Source organism: Sander vitreus, chromosome 8 (assembly GCF_031162955.1).
Source record: "Sander vitreus isolate 19-12246 chromosome 8, sanVit1, whole genome shotgun sequence".
Taxonomy (NCBI): Eukaryota; Metazoa; Chordata; class Actinopteri; order Perciformes; family Percidae; genus Sander; species Sander vitreus.
The window spans coordinates 32340424-32367246 of NC_135862.1; the positions used below are offsets into that span (position 1 = coordinate 32340424).

At 42.6% G+C, this 26823-nt stretch overlaps 1 protein-coding gene across 1 annotated transcript in view; it reads left to right on the forward strand.

Moving 5' to 3' along the window:
• Positions 1–26823, forward strand: part of LOC144522630 (solute carrier family 45 member 3) — a 49872-nt gene that overhangs the window by 15942 nt on the left and 7107 nt on the right. Inside the window, exons 2-4 of the mRNA XM_078257865.1 lie at positions 10585–10929; positions 18598–18788; positions 19239–19902. Of these exons, the coding sequence (XP_078113991.1) occupies positions 10782–10929; positions 18598–18788; positions 19239–19902 (1003 nt within the window). The 5' untranslated portion in view covers positions 10585–10781. The remainder of the gene's footprint in view (positions 1–10584; positions 10930–18597; positions 18789–19238; positions 19903–26823) is intronic.

Consider the following 26823-nt stretch of genomic DNA (forward strand, 5'->3'; position numbering starts at 1 on the left):
AAGTGAGGACACAGAGGATTAAGCTGAGATAGTAAGGCCCGGCCGTTCTCCAAAACGGGATTTTCAGAATTCTCTTAATTCCAGGCAAGCCGTTCGTTCCTGTTGCAGAGGGAAAGTGCTGCCAGCAGCCATTCTCCACACTCTGTCTTCATATTGATCTGCCTCTGGCCTCCAGAAATGGGGATTCCTTAAAGCCAGCCGTACTCTAATGACTTTACTCAACACCCCACACCCACCACTAACCACCCTTCCCATTATAGAGCTCCCTGTGCTCCACTTTTTTTTTCTTCCCTTCCCCATACTCTAATTAAAAGCTTTTCTATAGAGGGTTGGTTGGCCTCCAGGCGTGGGGTACGGACATGGCAGCCAGCGTGTGTGTGTGTGTGTGAGTGCGTGTGCGTGTGAATGTGTATGTGCGTGTGCATGCATGTGCGTGCGTGTGCGATCGTGGATGGATGTCTGCGCGTGTGTGCATGTACGTGTCTACTCAAATAGGCTTATTTCTAGCTGAGCTGGTGAACCAGGAAAAGGGTTAAAGCAGTCCATGGACAAGCGGTCATGCAGTAGTGTGAGCTTAACTAAGACTGGGATGCAGGAGGGGAGGTAATGAGAGAGGGTGGGAGTGCTACCCCTGCCCTGATAGGCAGCTGAACATGATACTGGGTCAGGGGGTATAATACAGAACTTTTAGGGAGTGGTTATAGATAGTGAGAGAGAAGGGAATGGGATGGGGGAGTGGCCTCACTGTGGGGTTGTTAGATAATATCAATTCATTCTTTGTTTCCTGACTGCCTGTTGTGCTTCTATTATACAACACAGGTGAGTGTCTCTGTACTATATTTCAGGTCAAGGTTTTGGTCAGAATGTTTGTCTTTCAAGAGAGTAAAAACAGAAACGGGTCATTTCTTTGAGACGGATACAGACAGAAAGCGACAGGATTCCTCAAGTGCTTTGGGATTTTCCCAATTCCCACCTTACAGGCTGAGGCAGACAACAGAGGGAGGGAGGGAGAATAATAGGAGGGATGCAAAGGAGGTGGGCTAACGTAAGAGAGGAGGGAACAGGGGACACAAAAAGCAGGATAAAAAAAGAGTCCGACTCTCGAGCATAGAGTTGAAGCAGGTGGTCAAAAGAGTCAGTGCAGATACGCTCTGCAAGTGAGTGGAGTGTGTTGATCGGCTAAAGAGTGTGAGCAGCCTTTAAAATAGATTAGATGCTCAATTTTCAGCAATGCAAAGTCTGTAGGTGGACCATTTGAGCTTCGCTTCTTTGGCCGGTGAGTGTCATTTTGCCAAGTAACTCCACTCCTTTGTGGCTCATGTTATTTTGCTTTTATCACACTTTCTATTACATTGTCTTTCCTTAATGTGTAAAATACCAGAGGTGCAAATAGTTAAAGGACAGATATAGAGTGAACAGAATAAAATAGATTTCTTTGTAATGGCAAAGACGCACATTTTTAGTCTTAAGCTTCTGTCATTAAGCCAAGCATGATGAATTGGCTCTGAATATGAAGGGCTCATCGTAGCGTATAAAAATGAACTGTACCTCTGTATTGTGAGTGCTAATGGTAGTAAAAGGTCAGCTGTATCTTTAAAAAAAAAAATATATATATTTTTTTTTATAGAAAGTCTAATTCAAGCCATGTTTTTAACTTAGAAGTTCTGACCTTATCATTAATACAATAATGTTCTCTTGACACCCTGATTATAACTTATATAATATATAAATTATTAGACTTAAAATATGATTTTTATGTTTTAAATAAGATTAAGCAATTCATATACAATGAATTGAATATACATCCAACAGTACTGGAGTTAGTTTGGTTATATAAAAAAAAGAACAAAAAAATGTCACGTCATGCAATTTTTTCTTGCATCTTTATAAATAGGATTTCATGCTTGCATATTACAACATTATATAGTGTTGATCACAAATACCATCTTACAGCAAACAACTGGTTGATGATTAAACCTAATTAAAATTGTGACTGCTCTATGAACTAAATGTAAACACACCTGATCGCGGTTGAATGGAAAGTCATTTGCGTTTGAATTCCCTCTTATTAGTCCTTTCACCTTGGCACAATAGGTTTTCAGTGACTGGAAAGCCACAGTCGGCAAAGGGAGGCACGTTATCAGCCACATTGACTCACAAGAGGCGACACGGCTCAACTCTGCTGCACACCATTGTTGTGCTATTTGCATGGGCCAGCATGATAACGGTCACCTCCCTGAGCAGTAGCTGGCTTCATTCTCTTGTGTGGGCAGAGGCGCAGCCTTCCCTCAGTTCACTCTCTGATGCACACACGCATGCACGCGCACACACACACACACACACACACACACACACACACACACACACACACACACACACACTCCCTAATCCCACACCAGGGCAGCCAAAACTAGCCTGCATTCCTCTGATGTTCACCTGATAAGTGCGACATGCGTGTTTTTGTGTGTGTGTGTGTAATAAGTATTTCTGTGTGAATCCGCTGTAGTCTCTTTTAGATAAGCACCGATACTTTTTTCTCCACCCACTTTTGGTGTAGAGATGCTGTTTAAAACAGTATTGGGGAATTCCTGTGTTGTGAATGAATGAAGTAGTGAAAGAAACAAAGTTTTCCCCATAGAACTATAAATGTCATCCTCCCTACTAGAATATTTTTTGAAGAATAGCATTGCCGATAGCATTGCTCTCTCAAGAGCCATGAACGTTTAGTTTCTTGTCATCTTTTCGGTCTTTTAAACTTAAGGGACTTATATTCTGAGCCGTCAGCCTAATTAGGTGCAGAGATGGGGAGAGCACATTTTGGCATTAGACCTTCCAGAAATAAGACAATGTTGTCTTTCCTGCTCCATTATAAGATGGATGTTCTTTCATCATATCTTCTCCCAGAAGCCATACTTTAAAATAACTGGCTACAGGTTGACTTTTCGTTTAACTAGGCAGCACAATAAAGGAGGAAAATATTAGCAGCCTGCTGGTGCTGTCTTTAAGACGTTAGGTTGGTCACATGATTTGCGGTGAAAGGCAGGGTCAGGGGTCACAGTGACCAATGTGGGCTTAAGATTACAGGCTGGGGGGTTGGGTCAGCAATGTCAGGGCAGCCTTTCAAGTGAGTGGAGGCAGAACACAAATCACTAAACTTTTTATTATTGAAGTAGGTTAAACAAGTTCCACGTTGTTATCTAGTTGTGAGCAACGGAAGGAAACAGTGTGTCTGGGAAAATGGTTGCCAGAGGTCTGATGGTGTCCTCATCTGGACGACTGGTCATGGAAAGATGTAGAACACCTGGTAGAGATGAACATAGGAGAGAGAGTGTCAGAGGGACTGAAAGAGAGTGGGAGGAATGGTAAAATGTCTATACATTAGAAAAGGGCAAAGGAAATGATAAGTGTTCTCACTTATGCTGAGAATTCCATGTGCAAACAAGTTAAAATGTCTTAAAATAATTATTTTCATGTAAAATGAATTGTATGCATTAAAAATAATTGTCATTTGAAGTGTAAGTGTGTGTTCAGATAGTGTGAAACATAATTTAGAGGTGGTGCAATGCATATAGGGCTGGGTGATATGGCTGAAATCTTCTATTACCATACAGGTCATATCCTATCTTGCTAAGGATATACATCACGTTAAAGCAGTTTTCTGGTAATTCAATAAATAAATAGCCTCTATGAAATAACCAAGTGGTAAAGCCTATTTCAGTCCCTCCAGAAAAACGTGATTATGCGATCGCATAATTCAATGCATAATCAGCATATTTTTGCGGGCGCGCATTTTTTCAAATACGCCGCACTTTCGCCGCATAAATTGTCGATTTCCGCGCAAAATATGCGGGGCTTGCATGATTTCATAATCCCCGCATTTTCATTGCAAAAAAGTCACAGATATCTTAGCAGAAAGTTGAAAAATGTTGCGTTTACTTCCCAGCCCATCCCAGCCTTGTGCAGGTCTACAATTTTATCCCTGATGTCCTTACACAGCTCTCTGGTCTTGGCCATTGTGGAGAGGTTGGAGTCTGTTTGATTGAGTGTGTGGACAGGTGTCTTTTATACAGGTAACGAGTTCAAACAGGTGCAGTTAATACAGGTAATGAGTGGAGAACAGGAGAGCTTCTTAAAGAAAAACTAACAGGTCTGTGAGAGCTGGAATTCTTACTGGTTGGTAGGTGATCAAATACTTATGTCATGCAATAAAATGCAAATTAATTATTTAAAAATCATACAATGTGATTTTCTGGATTTCAAATACTTGTTCTCCCCAGTGTAGATAGATGCGTTTGCATGTGTTGTGTTTAAAGGTGCAGTAGGTAAGACTTATAAAACTAACTTTCTGTCAAATTTGCTGAAACTGACCCTATGTTCCAGTAGAACTACATGAAGCAGGTCATTTAAAAAAAACAACTGGCTCCTCTGGTACCACCTACAGCCTGTAGTGCTTTAGCGTAAAGGGGGGAGGGACTGAGAAGTTGTCAATGTTCAAATGTTTTGGCTAAGTCCTGGAGCTTCACAATCCTACCTACGGCACCTTTAAACTTGTTAGAAAGATATGTGCGTATCCCGTAGCTTCATCAATCTGCTTCATAAACGTACAGATGAGAAGAAAAAGGAGAATAACAGAAGGAACTGAGTTCAGTCAGAGGCTGAGCTGAACACAAACAAACACACACAGTTGGTTTGTCTGTTGCTAGCTGGCATACAGCTAACGTACAGTTGGTACAATGGCTACGAAAACCCACAAACAGTCCAGGGGTCGAAGTTGCACGAAGGACGCGAGGCAAACATTTTAGGTGCAGAGAGGGACTGAAAGGGTACAATTAATCTCAAGTCAATCCTATGAGCTGTAACAATTCCAAATGCTGCTGTACAAGTAATTGTCTCAGAAATAATTGTGATTAACTATATAATTTTCTCTTTCTGTCAAATTTTAAAAATATTATGCATATTTATGTTTTCCCTGCCATTATAAGGTTTAGGTGCAGCATCCGAGCCATTTTGAGCAGCACCTAAGCCCTAAGAATAAATGAAACTAAAACACTTTTCTCAGATCTAATAATTGTGGTTTACCAAGTTTTGTCTTTAAGCTTTTTGAGTGCTAGTTATTTATTATCTGCAGTTTGGAGTTGCTATGGCAACAAGTGATAGCTTTACCTCAACAGTCCAGCCAATAATCACTTACATAATTACAATTTGGCATATCTAAACAAAATCAACAATCGCCATCAACAGTCATACCCCTTAGCACCTTAGCTAATGTTAGCAATTAATTGTGGTTAAACAAAGGAACAAAGATTACTGTGCGAATAATATTAAACAATATTAGACAATTATGTAATAATTGTTACAGGCCTAGTCAATCCAGGTATAAGACGACAACACAGTTTGAGTCAGTCTGTTAAGGGTTTTGTTGTTCCTCAGTTCTGACATCAGGCATTTATGGTGCGTTCCATTTGTACTCGGAAGTCCGAATTTCAATGTTCTGAGTCGGAAAAACCCGCCCTCTGAAGTCGGATTTCCAAGTTGGGAAGTCGGAGAACGTTACAGTACCCTCAGCAAGCTGACCTCGAAATCCAACATGGCTGCTCCATCAAGAGTAGTAAAAGCTTTAGTATAGTAATATATGGTTTATTAGCATGTTTGTCTTATTTGTGTATCGTTAACATAGTCTTTTTTTTTGGGCATTTTTTTCACAGGACAGATGAAGATATGAAAGGGGAGAATGACATGCAGCAAAGGACCGCAGGTCAGACTCGAACCTGCGGCCGCGGTGTCAAGGAGTAAACCTCTATATACATGTGCGCCTGCTCTACCAACTGAGCTAACCCAGTCTTAAACACAGTACTGTCCAACTTCTATCTGTGGACATGTTACGCTGTTTGTATGCACAAAAAACAGCCTAATGCGTTGTTAACTCTGAGTTCCAAGGTAAATGGAACACACTATTATCTCAGAGGACATGTTGAGGACTACGTCTAGAAGGAACTTCTCTGGGGCCCTCTGAACGTGGCATCATTTCCATGACACAACTCCACGACAATGCCAAGTTGGCACCGTTCACAAATGCTGAGTGATATTATGGCAGCATTGCAAGCAGCCCACTGTTCATTAGGGGATGCTCCATCTTACCTTGTTTGTGTTATTCAGAAAGCAGAGAAGGAGAAAGATTTGCAGGAAATGAGCCAGGGAAGCAGCCAGGATAAAAGCTGGTCGTGCTGTCCCTCTATGCAGCCATTCAACTTGAGCCAAACACACAACCAAACCCTCCTATTGAGCTTTCTGCAGCCACAGCCTCAACTGTGCTTGTGGCTCTGATGTCATCTCAGAGCAATTTCTTCCCCTCTTCTCTTCCAAACCCTGCTGTCTGCTGGGAGACCCCCCACCCCTGCCCAACCACACACACACGCACACACACACACACGCACACACGCACGCACGCACACACGCATGCACACACTTTCTATATCCTACCATGTATATGAACACTGCGTTAATTAAAGACTTGGAAATGGACTTAATTCCTCACTATATCACATTACTCTCCCTGGCACAATGTATACAAAGCCCGTTTTGTATTGTAAGAATACCGCTCAGAGTCATTAGGACCGATTTTTGTGGGGCCTGCGGCTGAATAGGGCATGGTAATGGAGCAGTGGGAGAGCTGACAAAAGCTGCCCACCACCACCCCTCCTCTCACCAGCCTGGCTCACATTGTAGTGTTTGAACACGTAAGGCGACAGCTAACAGTGTGTGTGCGTTTGTGTCTCCAAGGCTATGGGAAGATGATAAAGGGCATGACTGGAATACATTTTTAGAGTCAGAGGTGTCATTAAGCGAGTGGTGGAAGGACTGTGTGGGCTGCCAGTGTGTGTTTCTGTCTTCCTTCCCTAAAACGCAAGCTTGAGAGCTCTGTGCTGCTTTGTGCCAATGCCACAAACATTGAATTGGCTTAAGATCACCATATTTAAAACAAACAAATGGATTTTATATGTTTGACATGGAGGTGGATAAATGGACTGATAAAAGCATGTCTGCACTGTTTCCCTCTATCCCTGCCATCATCTTACAGCCCTTCCATCCTCCTCCCTCACCCCTGTCCTTACTCTGACTTGCCACCGCTACTCGGGTCAAGACTTAAGCAACCACTCAATTTACAAAACCCTGGAATCTGACTTGCAATTGGGCAGGCGGCCAGACAAGCCGCAGCCGCTTGGGTAGACAAATCAGATTTCTTTATTCTTGCCACCGGGGACTCTTCTGTTTTCAGTGAGAACGTCTGACAGAGAGTCAGCTGGGGCTGCAATAGAAAGCATTCAGAATCATAAAGGCATAACCAGTCTTGGGCAGATATGTCAAAAGGGTGCTTCTAGAATGCAGGTCAGAGACGGAGCTGACCTCAGGGGCTGAGAGGAAGGTAGGGATGAAATACAGGGGAGAGGGAGGGGGAATGTACATACACACACAGACAGGCTGTAGGGGCAAAGGCTGGTCCCCTGATGGGTGTCTTTCAGTGTGCCCAGGCTGGGTAGGAATTTGATCTGACGGGTGTGATGGTCCTTTCTCTCAGTGACCAAGGCCCCTGCTAGGTCCAGCCTGCTAACTGTCGCATTGTCCTTCAGATTCTCAAAGAGCCTGTGTATCAAAGGACTCATAATGACTGAGCTGGGATTGTATGATTGCTGTAGGAACTCTGATTGCATCATTGATGATAACGATGTGAAAGGCACAAGAGGTTTTAGATGGGCATGGCTGGGATGCCTGATGACAGTGATGTATGCACCAAAACATGATGTTTAACCCTCTGAGACCCACATAGACCCATTTCTGTCATTTTTAGGGAGGGGCAGGGGTTCTTTAGGGGAAGATAGCAGGTCAACAGTATATGCCACATAGAAGTGGTATACATCGTCTGAAAGCTGCGGACTTAAAGGTTAATTTGAGATGCAACTCAGCACTGTGTCAAATTGTTCTTCATCAATCTGCAATAAACATTGTGTTTTAGATGCCTATTCAAATTGATTTCAGATTGATGAATTGATAAATGGTCAGAAATTCCTCAAATGCCTTGAGGAACATCATAGAAAAAAATACATGCTGTGATTTGGTATCAAAAACTTTTGACATTTGGAGATTTCTGTAAGATTGAGTGATTGGTGAGCACTTTTGTTCTGGAAACTCAGAAACCCCCTTAGAGTCATTATACCTATGGGAGCATACATGTTCTGAATGCCCTTGGTCTCTAGTTTGTGGTCGTAAAGTTTCATGAGGCTGTGATTATTCTATCAGGTCACAAAGTCATTTTTTACAGTGAGGTCAACTTTCAAATATGGTCTCACTACAATGAAATGGCTACTTTGGGACTAACATCATCACACATAAATAAATGTGGGCTAACTGAATCCACAAGAGTCCCAGCTTTCCAGGCAGTTTGCAATTTCAAGACTGTTTAGGGACTTGTTCTGCATACTGTTTCAGTATGCAGAAATATTCAACTATACCATCTTAGAATAGGCGAAAATAACACATTTTAACTGCATGGTTTTCGCCCCAAACTGCATGTGATTAACATAAAGGGAGTACGTCTGTAAAGCGGGGACTTGTGGGTACCCATAGAACCCATTTCTATTCAGGTCAGAGGTCAAGGGACCACATTGAAAATGTCTGTGCCAGTTTTTCCCGGGCTAAAATGTTGCCTAACTTTGGACCATTATTTAGCCACCTGCACGAAAAGCTAGACATGGTTGGTACAACTGGATTCCTTAGATCTAGTTTCCTATGATACCAATACCATCACTCTAGATTTAAAATGTAGCCCGCTACAGCCTCTTAAAGACAGTAATGTCATCTGGGAGCGCAGGTCTCTAAGGGTTATTAAGGACAATAAGCTCATGAGTTGGAACGGAAACTATATTTTGTAAGAAGCCACTCTAGCTTCTTGAGAAAACAGTATGTCATCTATTTTGTCTCTTTATCAGCTTGTTCAGTACGTTACCTAACACAAGATTGTTGTTTTTTAAGCCCCACAAGATACATTACCTTAGATATGAATCTGATCAATAACTTGAGTACATTTCTGTGATTATTAACCATGTCTTGTTGGAGATGATGACATCCATGTCGTTCGCTGGGAGAGAACAGATGGGCAGCATTGGCAGAGAGACACCAAATGCAAATATAGCACCTTGTTTTTTCTGTGTTTGCTGACTGTTCTCGCTCTGTCCCTCTGCTTTAAACGAACGCACACCTCATTGGTAGATGATGACGATGTTGTTTTTTTTCATGTACAGAGGTCTAAATGCACACAGATTGGAAGCAGCCTGATATATATTTTTTTGTCTTTAGAATGGAAGTCACACCTCATTCCTTCAGATGAATATCAGTAAAACTTAAGACTATAATCCTTTGCAGGTTTTAGAGAGAACAGGGATTGGATGAACACGTGGTATCTTGACAATAAGGCATGTCATGGCAAATGTCCGTTATTGTCACTGGAAAAATCCTTCAAGGTGTGGTTGAGTTGTCAGTGTAGGACAGTGTGCAGAAAATAACAAGGACACGTTTGTTGTGGTTCACCTTGGTGTTTTGTTCGTCTTGATACACAAAGCTTAGTCACGTGTGGATGGATGCAGCTCAGCCTGCCTCTGACTTGAACACATCACCTGACAACACAGTTCACTTTTCTGGCACAGCATTGCTTTGTCTTTAAACCTGACATGGTAAAGCATGCTGTGTTAATCTACCTCCTGCCTTATGGTCTAGTTCTAGTGACATATCTTTTCAGGTACTAAAGACTGCTGAACAATGGTAATAATCTGCAAAAAATGTCAGGAAGGATGGCTCACTCATGTGACTAAAACTGCAATCAGTGCTTAATAATACAGATAATGACATGGTCAGCCAAGGAAAGGCTCCCACTAATACTAGAGTTATTATGGAGAAGGGAGAGGGAGACGTAGTAAGGAGAGAGATGGGGAAAGTAGAACTTATACTCTTTTTTTTTAATTATTTTTTTTTTATTTAAAGGTTGAACTTTTAAACCTCTACCATGTATTTTTTGAGACTTAGAGGCACGCAAGGCAGCAGTGGGAGAAAGAACTCTCTTGGAAAATGGTTTGGTGTGTTCGCCACGGCGCTCCAGCTGACTTGTCTCCTCTGTCCGTCTGTTGTTCCTGCTGTCCTGAAGCTGTTGGTGAGGAGCTCTGATGATACATCAATATCATATCCTTGTGACTGTCGCTGCCATTTCCATGCGTCTGAAAAAAAAAAAATTGAATGTTGGAATTTGCGTTGATTTGATTCTGTCGTGAGAGAGCATGACACGCTGACATGCGCCTGCATGCAACCTGAGGCCCCTGACATCCAGGTGTAGTAACCTGGGAATGACCTGTCTAACGTGGCATGCCTTAGCTCTTCCTCACATTTTCAGTCTGAAAACGTAGTACATTAAATTGTACAACATGCTATGCAGAGACCGTGTGGAAGCTTATTTATTCTTTGAAATGCAGTTCAAAAGTTGCAAAACCTTTCTTTCCATTTCTCACTGCTCTCTCCCTTTTCTCTTCCTCTGCTCTTCAGATCCAGAATGCTGAGAAGAGGATGAATCCTCCAGGTCATCTGAGACATCCACGTGTCTTTGCTGCTGTCCCTCCCCGACAGCCCTCTTGTCCCACTGGAGCACCATCTGCCACCCCACGCTCCCCCCCTTGCCCCTACCCCTGCCCCCAGTAGTGACCATCACAGAGCAGAGGAAAGGCGAGCCAGCCCTTGTAAATATGCCTGGATGGAGGTCTCAGTGGCGTCTTGTCCTGCTGAACTCCCTGACCTGCGGCCTAGAGATCTGTGTGGCAGCTGGGATCACATACGTGCCCCCACTGCTTCTGGAGGCTGGAGTGGAGGAGCGCTACATGACCATGGTGTTAGGTAAGGGCTTGGTAAAGACAGAAGGAGTGGGATCTGGTTACCAGTCCTCTTTGCTACTTCAGTGTGTGTGTGTGTGTGTGTGTGTGTGTGTGTGTGTGTGTGTGTGTGTGTGTGTGTGTGTGTGTGTGTGTCTGTGTGTGTGTGTGTGTGTACGTGTCCTGCTTCTGCCTCATTCTCTCCCACACATATGCATAGTCTCTCGCCATTTATCTCTCTCTGTCCCTATCTGACAGGGTATTCATCAAAGATGAAAGACAAAGTTGTTGTCTTTCACATGCCCACACACTTGCACACACTGTCAAGGTTAGACTGCTGAACTGCTAGGATTCGACCATCTACTCTGTGGCTTCTTTATTGACCACATCAGTGAGTGTTTCTCGTCCACATGTTTCAAATTATGGATTTTTATAGCCTCGAGTACCATTTATTCACTTTGCAATACTTAGTTTATTGTCATAGGGCTCAAAAGAGATGAGAGGAAAGATATTTTATATTAATCAGACTGAATGCCTTGTTTGCTGTGGTTACATACAAGCCATAACACAAATGGGAAATTGTTTAATTAGTTGCTGTTTACGCCATGAGAAGAATAGGCTGTACCCTCCAAGGAGTGTATGTTTTTGTAAATCATTTTTGATACATAAAGATGCAAACTTGTCCAGTGGTAGCCACGTTTTGTGTGATGTGGAGGGTGTTGCACAGAGGCTTGACTGTGCCTCAGGGCTCCTATCTTCTTTCCCATTCAGGTCATAAAGACATAATTGAGGCCGTTACACAAATCAGTGGACAAATCACCTGTTGTTTTGTTGAGCTGGTAATCAGCACTAATTAAAAGGCAGCAGGAGAGCAAAGTGCCGGAGGAAGAGCCACCATCTCTCCAGACAGACTCTTCACATGGTGTTGCTTATTGCAATTCATGGAATTCACTTCACATTGAACATTGTAAAACAAGGAGCAACTGTGGTTTCACTACATGCATCTCACCAGCTTTTCTATTAGTTAGATCATGAAATCGTTGTCATGATTAGTAAACAAAGGAGTTTTGATTTATTATGTTTTAGGGCAGATGCATAGTATATTCACTGAATAGACTTTTGCTAATATTATTAACAGCCTAACAGCTAATCTGTAATGTTTGTTCCTTTGCTTTTATTTGCTACATTACATACTAATATTTGTACTACACATTACAGCTGCACAGTGCACACTTCTACTATCAAGCAATCTACTATAGTTGACATCTGCTGAGCTCGTTCCTGTACTACAGCGATCCTATGTTTGTCCCAAGGAGGTCATGTTTTTAGCTCAGTTTGTTTGTTTGGCTGACAGCAATATTATGGAAAACTACTTGCCCGATTTTTATGAAACTTGGTGGAAGGGTGTAGCATGGGCCAAAGACGAACCTAATACATTATGGAGTGGATCTGAACGACGGGGCAGACTCACAAATGATTTTTTCTCTTTTGTTAACATTGCGTGATAGGGCTAGCCTGGAAATCCAGACCCCAGTCCGAAAGATTAAAGGTCTGGCAATGAGTAATGAAAATGGCCCAAACTCAAGGGGCGGCACCAAGCATGTATTTGAAAATCTCACTGCACGCAATTGGATAACACTACGACCAATCACAACAATACATGGGGTGACGTATCCAGAGTGTACCCATACGCTTAGTTACCAGCGGAGCTAACTGGTAGATTAAACTCTTAGCTACCAACAGAGCTAACAAGTAGATTAAACTCTTAGCTATCAGCGGAGCTAACAGGCAGATTAAACTCTTAGCTACCAGCGGAGCTAACTGGTAGATTAAACTCTTGCTGTATCCGGTCGGCAAAACAGCAAAAACGAAAGGAGCAAAGGAACGATTGGAGCTCTGTCTTCTGTTCCTCTTTTAGATAAAAAGCCAAGTCTAACTCGTTCATTGTAGCGGCTAAAGCCGTTTCAAACAACTGGTGTTCATCCGTAGCCTTGCAATGTTTGCTAATGACTTCGACGTCACAGCGCTGTCGTCATCGGTTTAGCTCGCCTCTGGCCGGCCTATATCAGATACACCGATGTGATTGGTGCAGCTCGGCTACAAGGGCATAGTTAATGAGCATATTTACTGAATGCCAGAGTGACTCGCTGAGCAAATTCAAATTGTGCTCTCGCGAGAACTCTGGATTTTCAGGGTATGATAGGGCGTTTGTGCTGCATCAATGTGGTGTTGGAACAATCGGAAAACGGAGTTCCCGACTGGGAAAATGAACTGCATTAACATTGTGAGATACTGGCAGAGTCATCAGTCTCCGAGTAACTTCTAGTTTATTAGTATTTTATGTAGTGTCTTATTATACTATTTTGTATCGGATCTGTTGAGAATTGAGTGTCAGTCTGGAACTAGAACTGGCAGAAGCCTTTGGGACAGGATGTGGACAGCCAAATACTGAAATTCAAAAGCAGTTTTCACTATAGTAGCACTTAAGAGGCATTGTAACCCTGTTGTTAAAAACACCACTCCTTCGTAAAAAGTACAGGAGGTTACAATCATGAGCCACTAAGTCTGTGTTCCTCTGACATTACACTTAAAATAGGGTTGCACATTGGTGCCACAAAAAAAAAAAAAAAAAGCATAGGTATCAATCAGCTGGAAAATAGAAAACATTGTTTTTGCTGGATGAAAGCATCTCTTAAGATGTGGACAATCCAGCTGGACTGTAAACATTGACTGAATTTCCAAAAAAAAAAAAAGGCAGCATATGTCTCAATCCAGAATGCTCGTCTTCTGTTTTGTTCTTAGGGAAACAGTTTAAACAGAGAGGTGACAGGTGACATTTTATGTTAATTTGAGAAAATTAAGTTTACCAACTCTCATATTTAGGAGATACAGAGGTGATATGATGTAACACTTGAGCCTAGCTTTCAGTTTTGGAGCAATAGGTATGAGACACGAGGGAATTCTTTAAAACTTTACCCTAGAACTAGCCTGGTCGTACCAGACTCTTGTACAGAGAGTCTGGCCACTCTCCATTGACAAGTGTTAACATCCTTGAAGGCGGGTACTCTGTTGAAATTCAAAACTATTGGATCTGCCCAGAGCCACTCTGGATCTGCCATAACCAATCGCTAACGCTTGGTCGTGACGTCGGCTTAGCCAACTCCTTCACCACTAACCGAGCGAGCTGGAAAACCAAACTTTTCCAGAACCCCGTTGGGAGGAGGGCCACAACATCATGGCCACCAATAAAACTCAGCAAAGACTGTTCTTGCTCGGGCTTTAACTGATATTCGGCAGCGTTGCCACAACGGACCGAATGGCTTCCCTCGCATCTTTCTCCGCCGCCATTACGGAACTACAACACAAACTAAATGAATGTGTTTTATGAAAACAACATGTTAAAATGTGAATATTCACATTTTAACATGTTGTTTTCATAAAACACATTCATTTATAGTAGTCTAGTTGTAGTAGTCTGACACAGTATCTGTTCTACCTCGATCCAACTGTGTGGTCATTTCTGAGGCTGGAATTTGTGGTGGTTGTGTCACTTTGCACTGTTCTGCAAACTGTTAAAAAATGTGTGAAACATATATAATTCATTTTTGGGGTGTCAGTAGCTCAGTCTGTGTGAACATGCCTTGGGAACTGGAGGGTCACCGTCGTATGTGTATGTATGCTGTGTGTATAAAAGAGGGGATTTGCGAAAGATACATTTCAACTGCCAATTACCTTGTGGATTGACAAATAATAAAACTAGTAATTAATTCAATACAAGAAAAGCGTTACAATCCAGCTGGGTTGCATCCAAATTAATCTTCAAGTCCCCAGCTTTCAGATGATGTATACCACTGCTATGTGGCATTGGCATATCCTGTTGACCTGCTACCTTCCTCAAAGATTCCTGCCCCTCCCTAAAAATGAAAAAATGGGTCTATGTCAGCCTGAATGCCAGCCGAATTTAGCCCCGCCCACAACATTTGAGGTTGGGAAGTTCAGTCTGGACTTGATCCATTGTGGAGCAAATATGCTCGAACCAGAGCTGTTCGGACCAATCAAATTGTCAGGACGGGCTTTATACGATGATGGACAGATGATCAACAGTAACGTAATCAACCACGTCACCAAAGAGTGCTTGGGTTGAATTCGTTTACGACAAAGATCGCTGCCGCTGGAGAATTGAGATGTGTAGATTATAGGAGATTATATTATATGTTATAGGAGATATCGACAGCGCATTCATTTTAAAAGAGGAACAGAGAACCGCGATCACGTAATGTATACACATTGCCACAACCGTCCTCTGCCTTTGCTCTGTCAAAGCCTGCCTTTGACTTGCAGCTTCTGTGACGTCTGTCTCCGTTGCTCTGATTGGTTGGAGGTCTATCCAATTGAGTGCAGAGGCATTTTCTTTCCTGGTTCAGTTGAAACACACCCCATAATCACAGTCCAATGGAGCAGTATCAGACTCATATTCTGACTAGAATCTGAGTATGACCACGTCAGGCTAGGCTATGTGTGTCTCCGATACAATCCAACACACAAACTCCAGCCTCAAATCACAGTGTACTGTAGTGATGAATCAGTGACAGCGATACAAACAGAACATTGTAAACCCTTAGGGTGGTTAATGCGTGTTATCTTTCACTTTTTTCTTTTACATACAAGATACAAAACATTTTACTGACATTGTTTGAAATGAAGTGCATCATCATATCCAGGAATTCTGGGAAGAGCCATGACAAGTTGCTAATTTTGCTCTGTGGCCTTGTGCAACAGCGGAGATACACACCACAAGCACACCAGAGAATGTGCAACTCATGACCGCTCCATTATGTCTGGCTAACGTATAATTCAGTTTTGTCTCTGGATGTGCATTTGTGGCTTTTTGTGGCCGCTCAGACCTTTCAATCTAACAATAGTCTGTAAGAATTCACTAAAACTCTTCCTCATGCAAACATGACGACAGACAGTGTCGTTTTTTGAAAAAGGTCAGTCATCTTGGTGCACACAGTTTGCATCACCCATACGGTATATATGTGCACACGCAATGTGAATAGTTGCATTATCCTAGCCCAAATGGCATTCACATGGTCTTCACTAAAGGCGTCTCTTTGAAACATTGTCTTGTGACTATGCAGATGATAAATGCAATTCTACCAAACCAAAAGGCTCTGTGTGGATGACACAAGTGACTATTCAAGTATAAAGAATATTAAAAACAACATACTACACGTCTACCCCTCCGATCTTGTAACAGCTACTGGTAATATGAAGAAAAATGATTTCGTTGTAGAGTTCCTCCCTAACAGCCTGCACTGTAAGCCATTCTGGAAATGGCACTCAACCTAATTCTCATCTCCTGTTTTGTAATGGAGTGCCTGAGTGTTATTTGAATGAAGATAGATATTGTGTCTTGGGAGGGTTAAAGCTAATTTCCCCAAGCGATAGTGTCAGGTTCTCAGATGGCTGCTTTCTACTTTATCTAATAGCCATTTGTTGGCTGCTTCATCCTCCAGTTGTTACTTTATTTCTCTAGTTTCCTCTCTGTTAGTGGAGAAGACACTTTTTTTCAATACTGAGGTGTCGGTTACTCTTTTTATTTAAGTATATGATATTTAAGTAACAAAGCACATTGAGGAATATGATCCATTTTATATTAAGTGGGATCATATGTGGTATGTGGGTTAGGTGTGTGTGTGTGTGTGTGTGTGTGTGTGTGTGTGTGTGTGTGTGTGTGTGTGTGTGTGGTGAGCAGCTACTGAGTGGAAGCAGTGTGTGTGTGTGAGACAGTAAGTCCTACAGCTGTAGATGGTAAGGATTGTTATGACGGGTCTCCACAGCTGCAGCCAGGGGAATGTGGTGGAGGGGCTGACTGCCTGGCTGCAGTCTACTTGTCTGTCTTTCTCAAATTGCCTGCCTGTCTCTTTGTCTGTGCTCGTCTGCTTACCTTCTCGGTCTTTGGGTCTTTCTGCTTCTTGAAGGGTTTTGGACTTCTCTTCAGACACCAGAAACACACATGTCGTCTCCCTTACTCTGTGTTTTTTTTTTTAGTGTCTTGTTTTACTTGTAAGAAAGTGGTTAGGTGTTGTATTCCAGTCATGCTTCTTTGCTGTGGAGTTTTTGACCCCTAGTGGTGGCGCTGTAGGGCAACGTTTTGATTAGGAGTTCCCCATATGATTTGTTATTTTCTGTGAGGACAGACATGAATTCACAATATGGCCGTAAACAAAGTACCTGAGAAACATGTCTTTAATGAAAAGTCCACAGGGTACTTTTCAAATGTCAAGCTCTATCCCCAAGACTGGGTCGTTTTCGATATTGCATGTGGTTCTGTAAGCCCACACCCCGTGTACCATGGTGTGTTCTAATTAGCCAGACCCGACGACGTGTGGAGGATGAGCTCAGGGTGGGTTACCTTCAGGCAGCAGGCCATCTGTAGGAACCATCACCAGCAGTCAGCCATGATGGCAGAGGGGCACATGCAGTTCACCCCCTGGTAGGGCAGGCAGCAGCATGGAGGTCTTGAGGTTACCTGTAGAAGACAGGCTGAAAAAAAATGCCAGTCAACCAGTCAGAGAAGCTGTTGCAAGCTCAAACGGAACAGAGATTTTATCAACATGACATTTTTTTTGGCATGGGATATTGTGAAAATCTGCTCGCTAAGTATCAGTGGAAATGCAATGTGCAATTTAAGGACGTTTTTTTAACCAATTAGATAAGGGTGATAGTGTTTCAGATGAAAACACCATCTTCCTCCAATGCCTTCTGTCAAATGTTGTCTGAATTCCTTCCTTCTTAGTCCACACCCCTTGTGTCTTTGCTCTTTTTCCTCTACGTATTCTGTAGGGGTGTAACGATACATCCAGCTGGACCGATATATCGAATCCTCAACGATCCGAGATTATCGATACAAAGCGAAAATATCTATACATATCGCCGTCTTTAAAGTGCTCATATTACGCTTTTTGGCTTTTTCCCTTTCCTTTATTGTGTTATATATCTTTTTTTGTGCATGTTATAGGTTTACAAAGTGAAAAAGCCCAAAGTCCACCCCAAAGGGACTCACCATCTCCAACAGAAAACACTGTTCACAAACTGCTCCAAACAGCTCTATTGTAGTCTATTGTAGGTACTGCACATGTGCGACTCCCAACAAAGATGGAACAGAAGTGAGATGTCTCACTCTGTAGCTAAAACAGAGAGCTCAACACACAGGGTGAAAAGAGGAGCTGCAGCAATGTGCAGCACAACAAAAATATGAAGGTTTTTTGAAAATTAAACCATGTAAACCTATTCTGATATAACCTCTAAATACAATTATGAACCTGGAAATGAGCATAATATGAGCACTTTAAGTTTTGTTTTTATTCCCACTTATTAAAAAGAGTAGTTTGTTTTTACTTAAAGAAATTGTCAAATCCCTTTTTGTAAATATATATAAATGTAACTGATTTAAATGTGTTAAATGTGCTTATGTATTGTCTCGTGTCGTTCGCAGGCCCCTGAATTGAATCGAATCAAAATCGTATCGTAGCAGACTTTGTGATATCAGTACATATTGTATCGTTCTCCAAAGAATCAAAATAATATCGTATTGTGATAAAACGTGTGATATACACCACTAATATTCTATACGTTGTTAGTGTTGTTTCTGACTTCTCCTGTGTGTCACCGTCGGTTCTGTCCACAGGGATTGGTCCAGTGCTCGGCCTGCTGTTCATCCCTCTGATTGGCTCAGCCAGTGACCACTGCAACAGCAGTTACGGCAGACGACGGCCGTTTATCTGGCTGCTGTCTTCAGGAGTCCTTCTGGCACTATTCATCATTCCCAATGCTGACGTTCTGGCCGCGCGCCTTTTCTGGGGTGGGCGCACCTTCCAGGTAGGATACCTGTTCATGAATCAAATGAATTAATAAATAGTTTATTTCGAACAACATACAAAAGAATAAACAAAACACTTAAAATAGAAGACACAAAAACAGTTCACTATGAATACTCCTACATAAATACTCTTGTCTGAAAGGGAGTAGGAGGAAGCCAAATGCTTTACGGGTCCTACCCTTTTTTTGAAATGTCCATACCTTTTACATCTTTAATTACAAAATAACCCATTATCAAAGTGTTTTCAATCTATCGTTTTTCAGAAAACATCATCAAAATGCCCAAAACAATGTCTAAAAAAACAATTGCCAATCCATCGATCAAGTTACTATTCCTTAATTAAATCATTATGATTATTATTATTGTTTGTGATTGTCATTTTTTTGGAGAAGTCTACCAACAAAGCACACAAGACAAGAACTTAACATGTGTTTTACCATTTGCTACAGGTGGGCTTCCTTATCCTTGGGGTGGGGCTCCTTGACTTTTGTGGACAGGTGTGCTTCACCCCACTGGAGGCTCTTCTGTCGGACCTGTATCGGGACGAGGAGGACTGCAGCCAAGCCTTTGCAATGTTCTCCTTCATGGTCAGCCTGGGAGGCTGCATCGGCTATCTGCTCCCAGCGCTGGACTGGAGTCGTGGCCTGCTCTCTGTTTACCTAGGAGGCCAGGCCGAGTGCCTCTTCTCCCTGCTCATCCTCATCTTCATCACCAGTGTGCTCATCACCATGAAGGTGTCCGAGGAGCCCTCGTGTGCCAGCAGCGGCGTAGCGGGCTCTGGATCTTTACTGGAGTCGCGAGCCGTGGCGATAGAGGCCGGCCGATGCGGTGTGCCGCGCTCATGCTGCTACCTGCTGAAGTGCAAGCTGAGGCTGCTGAAGTCGGGACCCTTGCTGTGCCTGTTGAGGACGTGCTGGTCCATGACCCCGGCCATCTACAGGAGCTACTGCCACGTCCCGCGCGTTATGAGGCAGCTGTGTGTGGCTCAGCTCTGCAGCTGGATGGCTGTCATGTCTTTTATGCTCTTCTACACAGACTTTGTGGGGGAAGGCCTGTACGAGGGCGTGCCCAGCGCATTACCAGGAAGTGTGTCCAAGCAAAGATACGATGAAGGTCAGCTTTTCTCTTTATACAGTATGAAAATGTGTTATGTGAGCTTGTTTTCTTATGTCTTCAACAAATCTATTTCTAAATGTGCAGTATTCACCCTACTTATTACGAGATGGTGCTTTCATTAATATCTCCGTGTTGATTTAGTTCCAACACTGTTTACAATATGACATCACCCAGAAAAAAACCTAATTACTGAAAGCATAGTTTAAACAAATTTTCATTGTGCTTGTGAGACTCAAGACACGTCCTATCTTTTGTCATCATTAGGGGTGGGACAAAATATCTATACGCCAATATATCGTTGGCCTTCTTCGTGCTATACGAGAATCCTTGCACTGGCGCCAAATATCGATATTTTAATTAATAAATAGATTGAATAGATTAATGAATAGATTAATAAAATAAGACGCTCTGAATAGATTTCCCTTCTCCCAGCGTCGCTACTTCATGGCTCCTCGAGCTGGCGCTCAACACACGAATGAGGGAAACTTGAACATAATAAGTTAACAAGCGGAAGAGGAAGAGGTTTTCCACGGGGTGGCTGACAGCAGTTTGAGGAAAATAACAGATGCCCCAGTCACGTGTAAGTCCAAAGTCTGGACCCATAGTTGCTCTATTGTTCTGTCATTTTAATTTACAGACTGAAAAACTTGTGCTGCAGAATTATGCTTGCAAGTTTGGACTTGCAGTGAATAAAGAGAGAAACCTGCACTTAACCTTTACACAGGCATTTTGTATTCATAGTTAGACCGATATCGTGATGTGTCATTATAGGATTGTCTAGCAATATATTGATTTAGTCTCGCTTTGCCAGACTGTCCTCCACAGCGCTGCAGAGGAGGGTCTGGCTGGTCCACACAGCATTCTGGGAAAGGAGAAACGTGCTCTAGTTTATTGGCATTTGTTTAAAAGCTTTAGTGCGTAACCTTTTTATATTAATAAACGTCCGTGACATTCAAGCCATTGCCAAATGAGTTGCTACAAAGCAAATTAAGACTATCAGCTCCACACAACTCTCTCTGGATTTCTCAGTCTAGCTATGTTCAGAAGATTGTGGCGTCTGGCGACTTTTGTGCGCAGCAATTCGAGTGAAGATAATGACCAAGAGTCCATCATGTTTTTTTAATCCTCCGTGTCCTCCTGGGCTACTAGCAAGTGCGTGGGGGGGTATCATGTGGATGTGGCGACAGTTTTGTTGTCATTACTTAGAGTTCCTCATGGGGGGGCGACAGAAACTACGCACTATAGCTTTAAACCAATCACAATCATCACGGGCGATGCTAAGAACCGGACAGAGCCACGGTGCCTCTGCAAAATAGCCTCTGGAAGGAACTTGTTTTGGTGGAACATGTGTACGCTCAAAGGTTGTTTTAGTCGTGCAACAGAAAACTCAGATTGGACAGATAGTCTAGCTAGCTGTCTGGATTTACCCTGCAGAGATCTGAGGAGCAGTTAACCATAGTCCTCACAAATCCACCGGAGTTTAAAATGCCAACACAAAGAAAGCGGAAGGTAACGGACATCCGGCCGAAATGAAGGACATCCGGCAGAATTTCTGTTGGCAACGAAGCAAACCCCGGAAGTGGAAAGTCTTGGATATACTGTAGACTATATATTTTTGTTTATATATAAATTGCTGTATTGTGATATTATCGGTATTGGGAGCCATGTATCGTATCATGAGGTACTCTGTGATTCCCACCCCTAGTCATCATGGCTTCACCTCCACCACCTGTCCACATAAACTGGCTTAGGGTCCATCCTGCCTGTGCTGTCTGCTCTGTCACAGCTGGGCAGGATGCACTCACATTCCTCGGGCACAGGCGGAGGAGAGACGGCGCCTGTGTTCCTGCATGCCTACATGCCTTCCTGCTGCCCTCATTTTGGCTCCTGTCAAGGTATAGGACACATACAGCAAAGACAAGCCGTTGACTTCATTGACGCAAGACTTTACATGAGATGGTGAACATTTTGTGTACTGTAGTTAAGTAACACATCCTTTGGGTATACTTTTCAATTTCAAGTCCAATGCAAGGAATTTCAGGTATTACTTCCCACCCCTGCACTTTAAAAATGGTAAACAAATACAAAGTCTATATAATTTCCTGTTCCTGCTCTGTAAATCACAGTGGTCACTAATCCTGCTAGACAGTAGTATGGCTATATTTTATAGCTACGCAAATGCTTAGCTGTATCATTCCACTGAAATATAAGCTTTAGATAGACCCGACCAAATCTGTTTTTGTGAAAGGAGACTTCTTTCTTCGGTATATTTTACCAGACAATGTTTGAGAAAGAACAGTAAAGGGGAAGAATCACGCGGAGGTTCATGTTGAGAAGTTGCAGATGTATTAGTACAGTGGGCCATGTCTGAGTTTAGTGTTTTAAGTCTCTTTTTTTGTCAACTGTTCAGCCAGACTTCCTATCTTACACCATATGTCTCTCCATTCCTTTGGCTTTTCCATTATCTCTCATTGATAACTATGTACTTTTCAGCTTCCCTTCTCAATTTCATCAATCCTTTCCTACTACAGTCCACCTGTTTTCTCATCCCCATAATCCTCGTTCTCAACCTTTCCTCTCTCACCATTCTCCCTCTATCGTTTGATATTTTCATCCCTCCATCCACATTCTTTTCTCCTCCCTCCTTCTCTGCCTCTATCTGCCCCCCTACTTTGTTTACTTTTTACTTTCCCTCTGTCTCTCCTCCCTGTGCTTGCTGGACCACGAGGAATGTCACACTCACAAGGAATTAATGTCAAGGAATCGGCTCACAAAGAACATTTTCATTCAAGTCAGGTAGACGGCCAGAGCACACAGTTTAATCTGAAACACCTTGGATGTTATTAAACCGCATCATTCTTCCTGCAGATGTTCCTCTGCATCAGGGTCATCTGCTTTGTCTGTAGTTGAATCAACTTTTTACTTCATTCTTTTAACAGTAACTATTCTTTTTGTGATGATCTTTTCTACTGGGAAGGTTTTTTTTAATGCAAAGCCGGTATCTGTACCACGTACTACAGAATACTGCAGCGGTTCCCCTGTGCACAGTAGCATTCTGGCTCAGTCCCATATCTCGGAGGGCTTGAATTTCGGTCCTCATTAGCTTCTGTAGTGTTTGTAAAGTGGGCTCGGCAGCTTTGCTTTCCAGGAGTAATACGATCCACATACTCCTTTCACATAAGTGATTCTCTGCTCTGCTGCTGAACTTCTGACCCACACTTTTCACTGAGAGCAAGCTGAGAGATCAGGCTGATAGCAGGCCCAAATAAATAACAGTCCAGACATTTCGTCACTCCAGCTTCCATGGATTAGCACTATAAATGAAAAAGAAAATTTAATTGAATTAAGGGGTGAAATAAATATGTGGATAACAGTTTTCCCACAGCGAACAAAATCTCATAGTTGACTAAAATGTAATCAAAATGCATTCTGTTATTTTGATCTAATTTTTCATTTTTGCATCTCGTTTTAAAGGCCGAGTTCAAAGGGAGAATGCAAATGCTTGTATAATTGTATACTGTACTGGAGATCTAAACAAACTTTTCGTTTATTTCTTTCAGTCACAACACAATACACAAAATAATTAAACTCTCCTTCCAATACCATGGATATAGTACCACTCGGCCAGCCATGCCAAAACACTTAATTATCAACTTCAATATTCAATGGAAAATAATCTCAAAATGAAATAGCACAACGTGGAGTCAACATAAAACACAGCGCTTTCAAGCCGGAGAGCGACTATGCGGCAAAAACTAAATACTTTAGCCCAGAAAAAGCTTGTTCGTTCTGTGGGATTTTAACCACAATTCACTGAATAAGTAATAGCCTTGCTTTATATCCAACACTACTGACCTTGCTAAATATGACTTGTTTAGCTGCAGAAGTACCTCCACTTCACATCTATTGAAGTTTTTTTTTTGCGTTTGGAGTCTGGTGCTTTCGATTGGGCATTCTTAAGTTCATTGATTCATCTCAATTTCTGCCCTGCAGTCTCATGGCCTTTTATGTGGATTGGCTCAGCGTTTACCTGTGCTAATTAAGATCAACTGGCACACGCTTTCAATTCAGAAGAGCAATGGGATTTATCATTATAAGAACACAGGTGCAAACAATTCTGCGGTTTAAGAACACGTCATAAATCTGACGTAGACTTTTCTTAGGACCTCAAGAACAAATTTAAAGTTCCTCTCCACTCATAAATGTGTTTTTCTTATGTTGATGTCCCCTAAAATGTCTGAACTTGGCTATACTGACTTGCATCTGTGCAAAATGTGTCACTAGAGAGGTGGGAGATGTCTGCGCACTTCTCTGAATTTTGAGATTCATTCCTCTGGTCGCGCACTTAAAATCCTGGTGCGTCATTTTGAAGTCACATTGGCTGTGGCGACTGTAAAAAGGCCTTCGTATAGAAAACCTTTCGACGGGGTAACTACTTAGACACAACACCGGCAAAGAACCCTGAAACCTAAAGCGCAGAGCGGACTGTCAGTACAGAGAGCAAAAATACACATCACATCAATGTAGCTGTGTCAGCCACTGGCAGTTACAACCTAACATAGCTAACAAACAGCATAAACAATGACTACACCATTCTGATACATCTGCTAGTCGCCGATTTCAGTGAACAATAGAGTCCTTGACTGGATCTGACTGACCCCGGGCTCAGGACGCCAGATCTATAGATACAGATCTATATACAGTCTATGATGCAGATGCAGATTGTGAGCACAGGATCACAATCTGCATCTCCGTGATGGACACCCTGCGTGAGGCCGCTCAAACATGCAGGCCTATGGCTGAATCTCTCTGATGTTTCTAGCCGTCTCGATGCATAGTGCTCTTTTACAGGCCAACCTAGATGCTTTTATGGGTATGGCATTTTTAGGCCTTTATTCGACAGGACAGCTGAAGACATGAAAGGGGAGAGAGAGGGGGAATGACACGCAGCAAAGGGCCGCAGGTTGGAGTCGAACCCTTACTTCCTTACATACACTTACTTACTTACTATGGGCGCCCGCTCTACCAACTGAGCTACCCAGGCGCCGTTTTTGGCTGCCAAATTTTGCTAAAAAAATAATAAAGACATCGAAATTAAGAAGCTGTTATCGACGTGTTTTTCCCATGATGATACTTTCGATAATTTTTTTTCTGTTGATAGGCCTACTTTCTCCTTAAAAACATTCAACCGCGTGCACAGGGTCCGAAATTAACACTCGCCAGTCGCCAAATGCGGGGGCGGGCCGACACGCACACACACAAACACTGTGTCCAGCGCCCCCACCTGCAGGTTGTCAGCTGTGTGTCTGCCTGGTATACTCTCGGTCCTCATCAATACAGTTTCATGTGTCACGTAGCTCTCCACAAGCAGAAACAAGAGGAGCTTAAGAGACAGCTTGCTGGTTCAACAACAACAAGTTAATTAGCAGTTAAGAAATAGATTATCCTATTTACATTTTTATCATGCAAAAGACGTTTTTTTAAACTTTATACAAAAAAACACAGTGTCCGTCGTCTAATCACAAAAAAATTTAATTATTGTTCATTTATTGTTATTGAGGTAAAATGTGCAATTAATCGTGATTTTGATTTTAGGTCATATCGTGCAGCCCTACATCTAGCCCAGTTTAATATGCAACTCAATTGTATACAATATATGTAGGGGGTCCCTACTTGGCATCTCTTTCAGCTTAGGGGTCCATGGCCTAAAAAAAAGTTGAAAACTCCTGAGCTAAGGTTAAAGGTGCTCTAAGCGATGTCACACGTTTTTTTAGGCTACAACATTTTTTTGTCACATACAGCAAACATCTCACTATCTGCTAGCTGCCTGTCCCCTGAACACACTGTAAAAAAAAAACGCAGTCTCTGTAGACAGCCCAGGCTCCACAGCCCAGGCAAACAAACTGTGCCAACCTGCACCACCAAACATAACAAACTGTCTTCCAGCGTTCCAGCCAATAACCGACAAGAAGGATCTGGGCGTGGGAGTTGGGGGGGGTTAGTGCGCGGAAGCACGGAAGGGAGGGAGAGGGGACGGGATGAGGAGGAGGGAATGGCGAGTCAACAAGAAGTGTCATCACCAAACATTGCTTAGAGCACCTTTAATACTGTCTTCGAAGGTCTGAGTCATCCCAAAGAGCCTTTCCGTGCCACAGAGCACTGGGATTGTCTCCCCAACCGGATCTGTGTGTTTATGGGCTTGAGCAAACATTAGGGGCTTCTAGCTCATCCAAATATCTGTTAATGCATCACAGTTTAAAGTTGACGTAGAGTTGTCACGCATATGCTGTGCATCTTTCACAGATGTCGCCATAGAAGGAAATAATTCAAGATAAACAGCAGTTTCTGTCCCGACAACAGAATAGGACAATGTTTTGTAACATGGTAGTCATCGTTACAGCTTTGTCTGTGTTAGAAAAATTATGCTTAGAGCGGTTTGGCTTCAGTTTCTTTATTAAACCATTTGCATCCAAACTTCTCTTTTAGAATTTCTGTCTTTCATGTGTTAATCATGAAAGCTGAGCGACCTTGCAAAGAGCACAGGATGTATCCCTGAGGGCAGAACGCATAATGTGGAGGAGATGCCGGGCCTGACCAGAGATAAGAAGAAAGCTACTGATTGCATGAACCGAATAACAGTCCTTCCAGAAAAATGCGGAGTTTTTTTGTGATTGTTGCGGGCAAAAACCCTTGATTATGCGTCACGTTTTCTTAAAATTTTTTTGCACTTTTATGCGATGAAATTGCAGGAACTTGCAGATACGGCGGTTTCATCGCGGCTTCATCGCGGCTTCATCGCGGGGTTTGCAGCTTTTCGATGATGTTCACATCGCGTAATTACGTCACGTCATAACGTTCCCATGGCAACAGGGGACTCTCTTGTGTGAAGTAAACGCAACATTTTTCAACTTTCTGCTA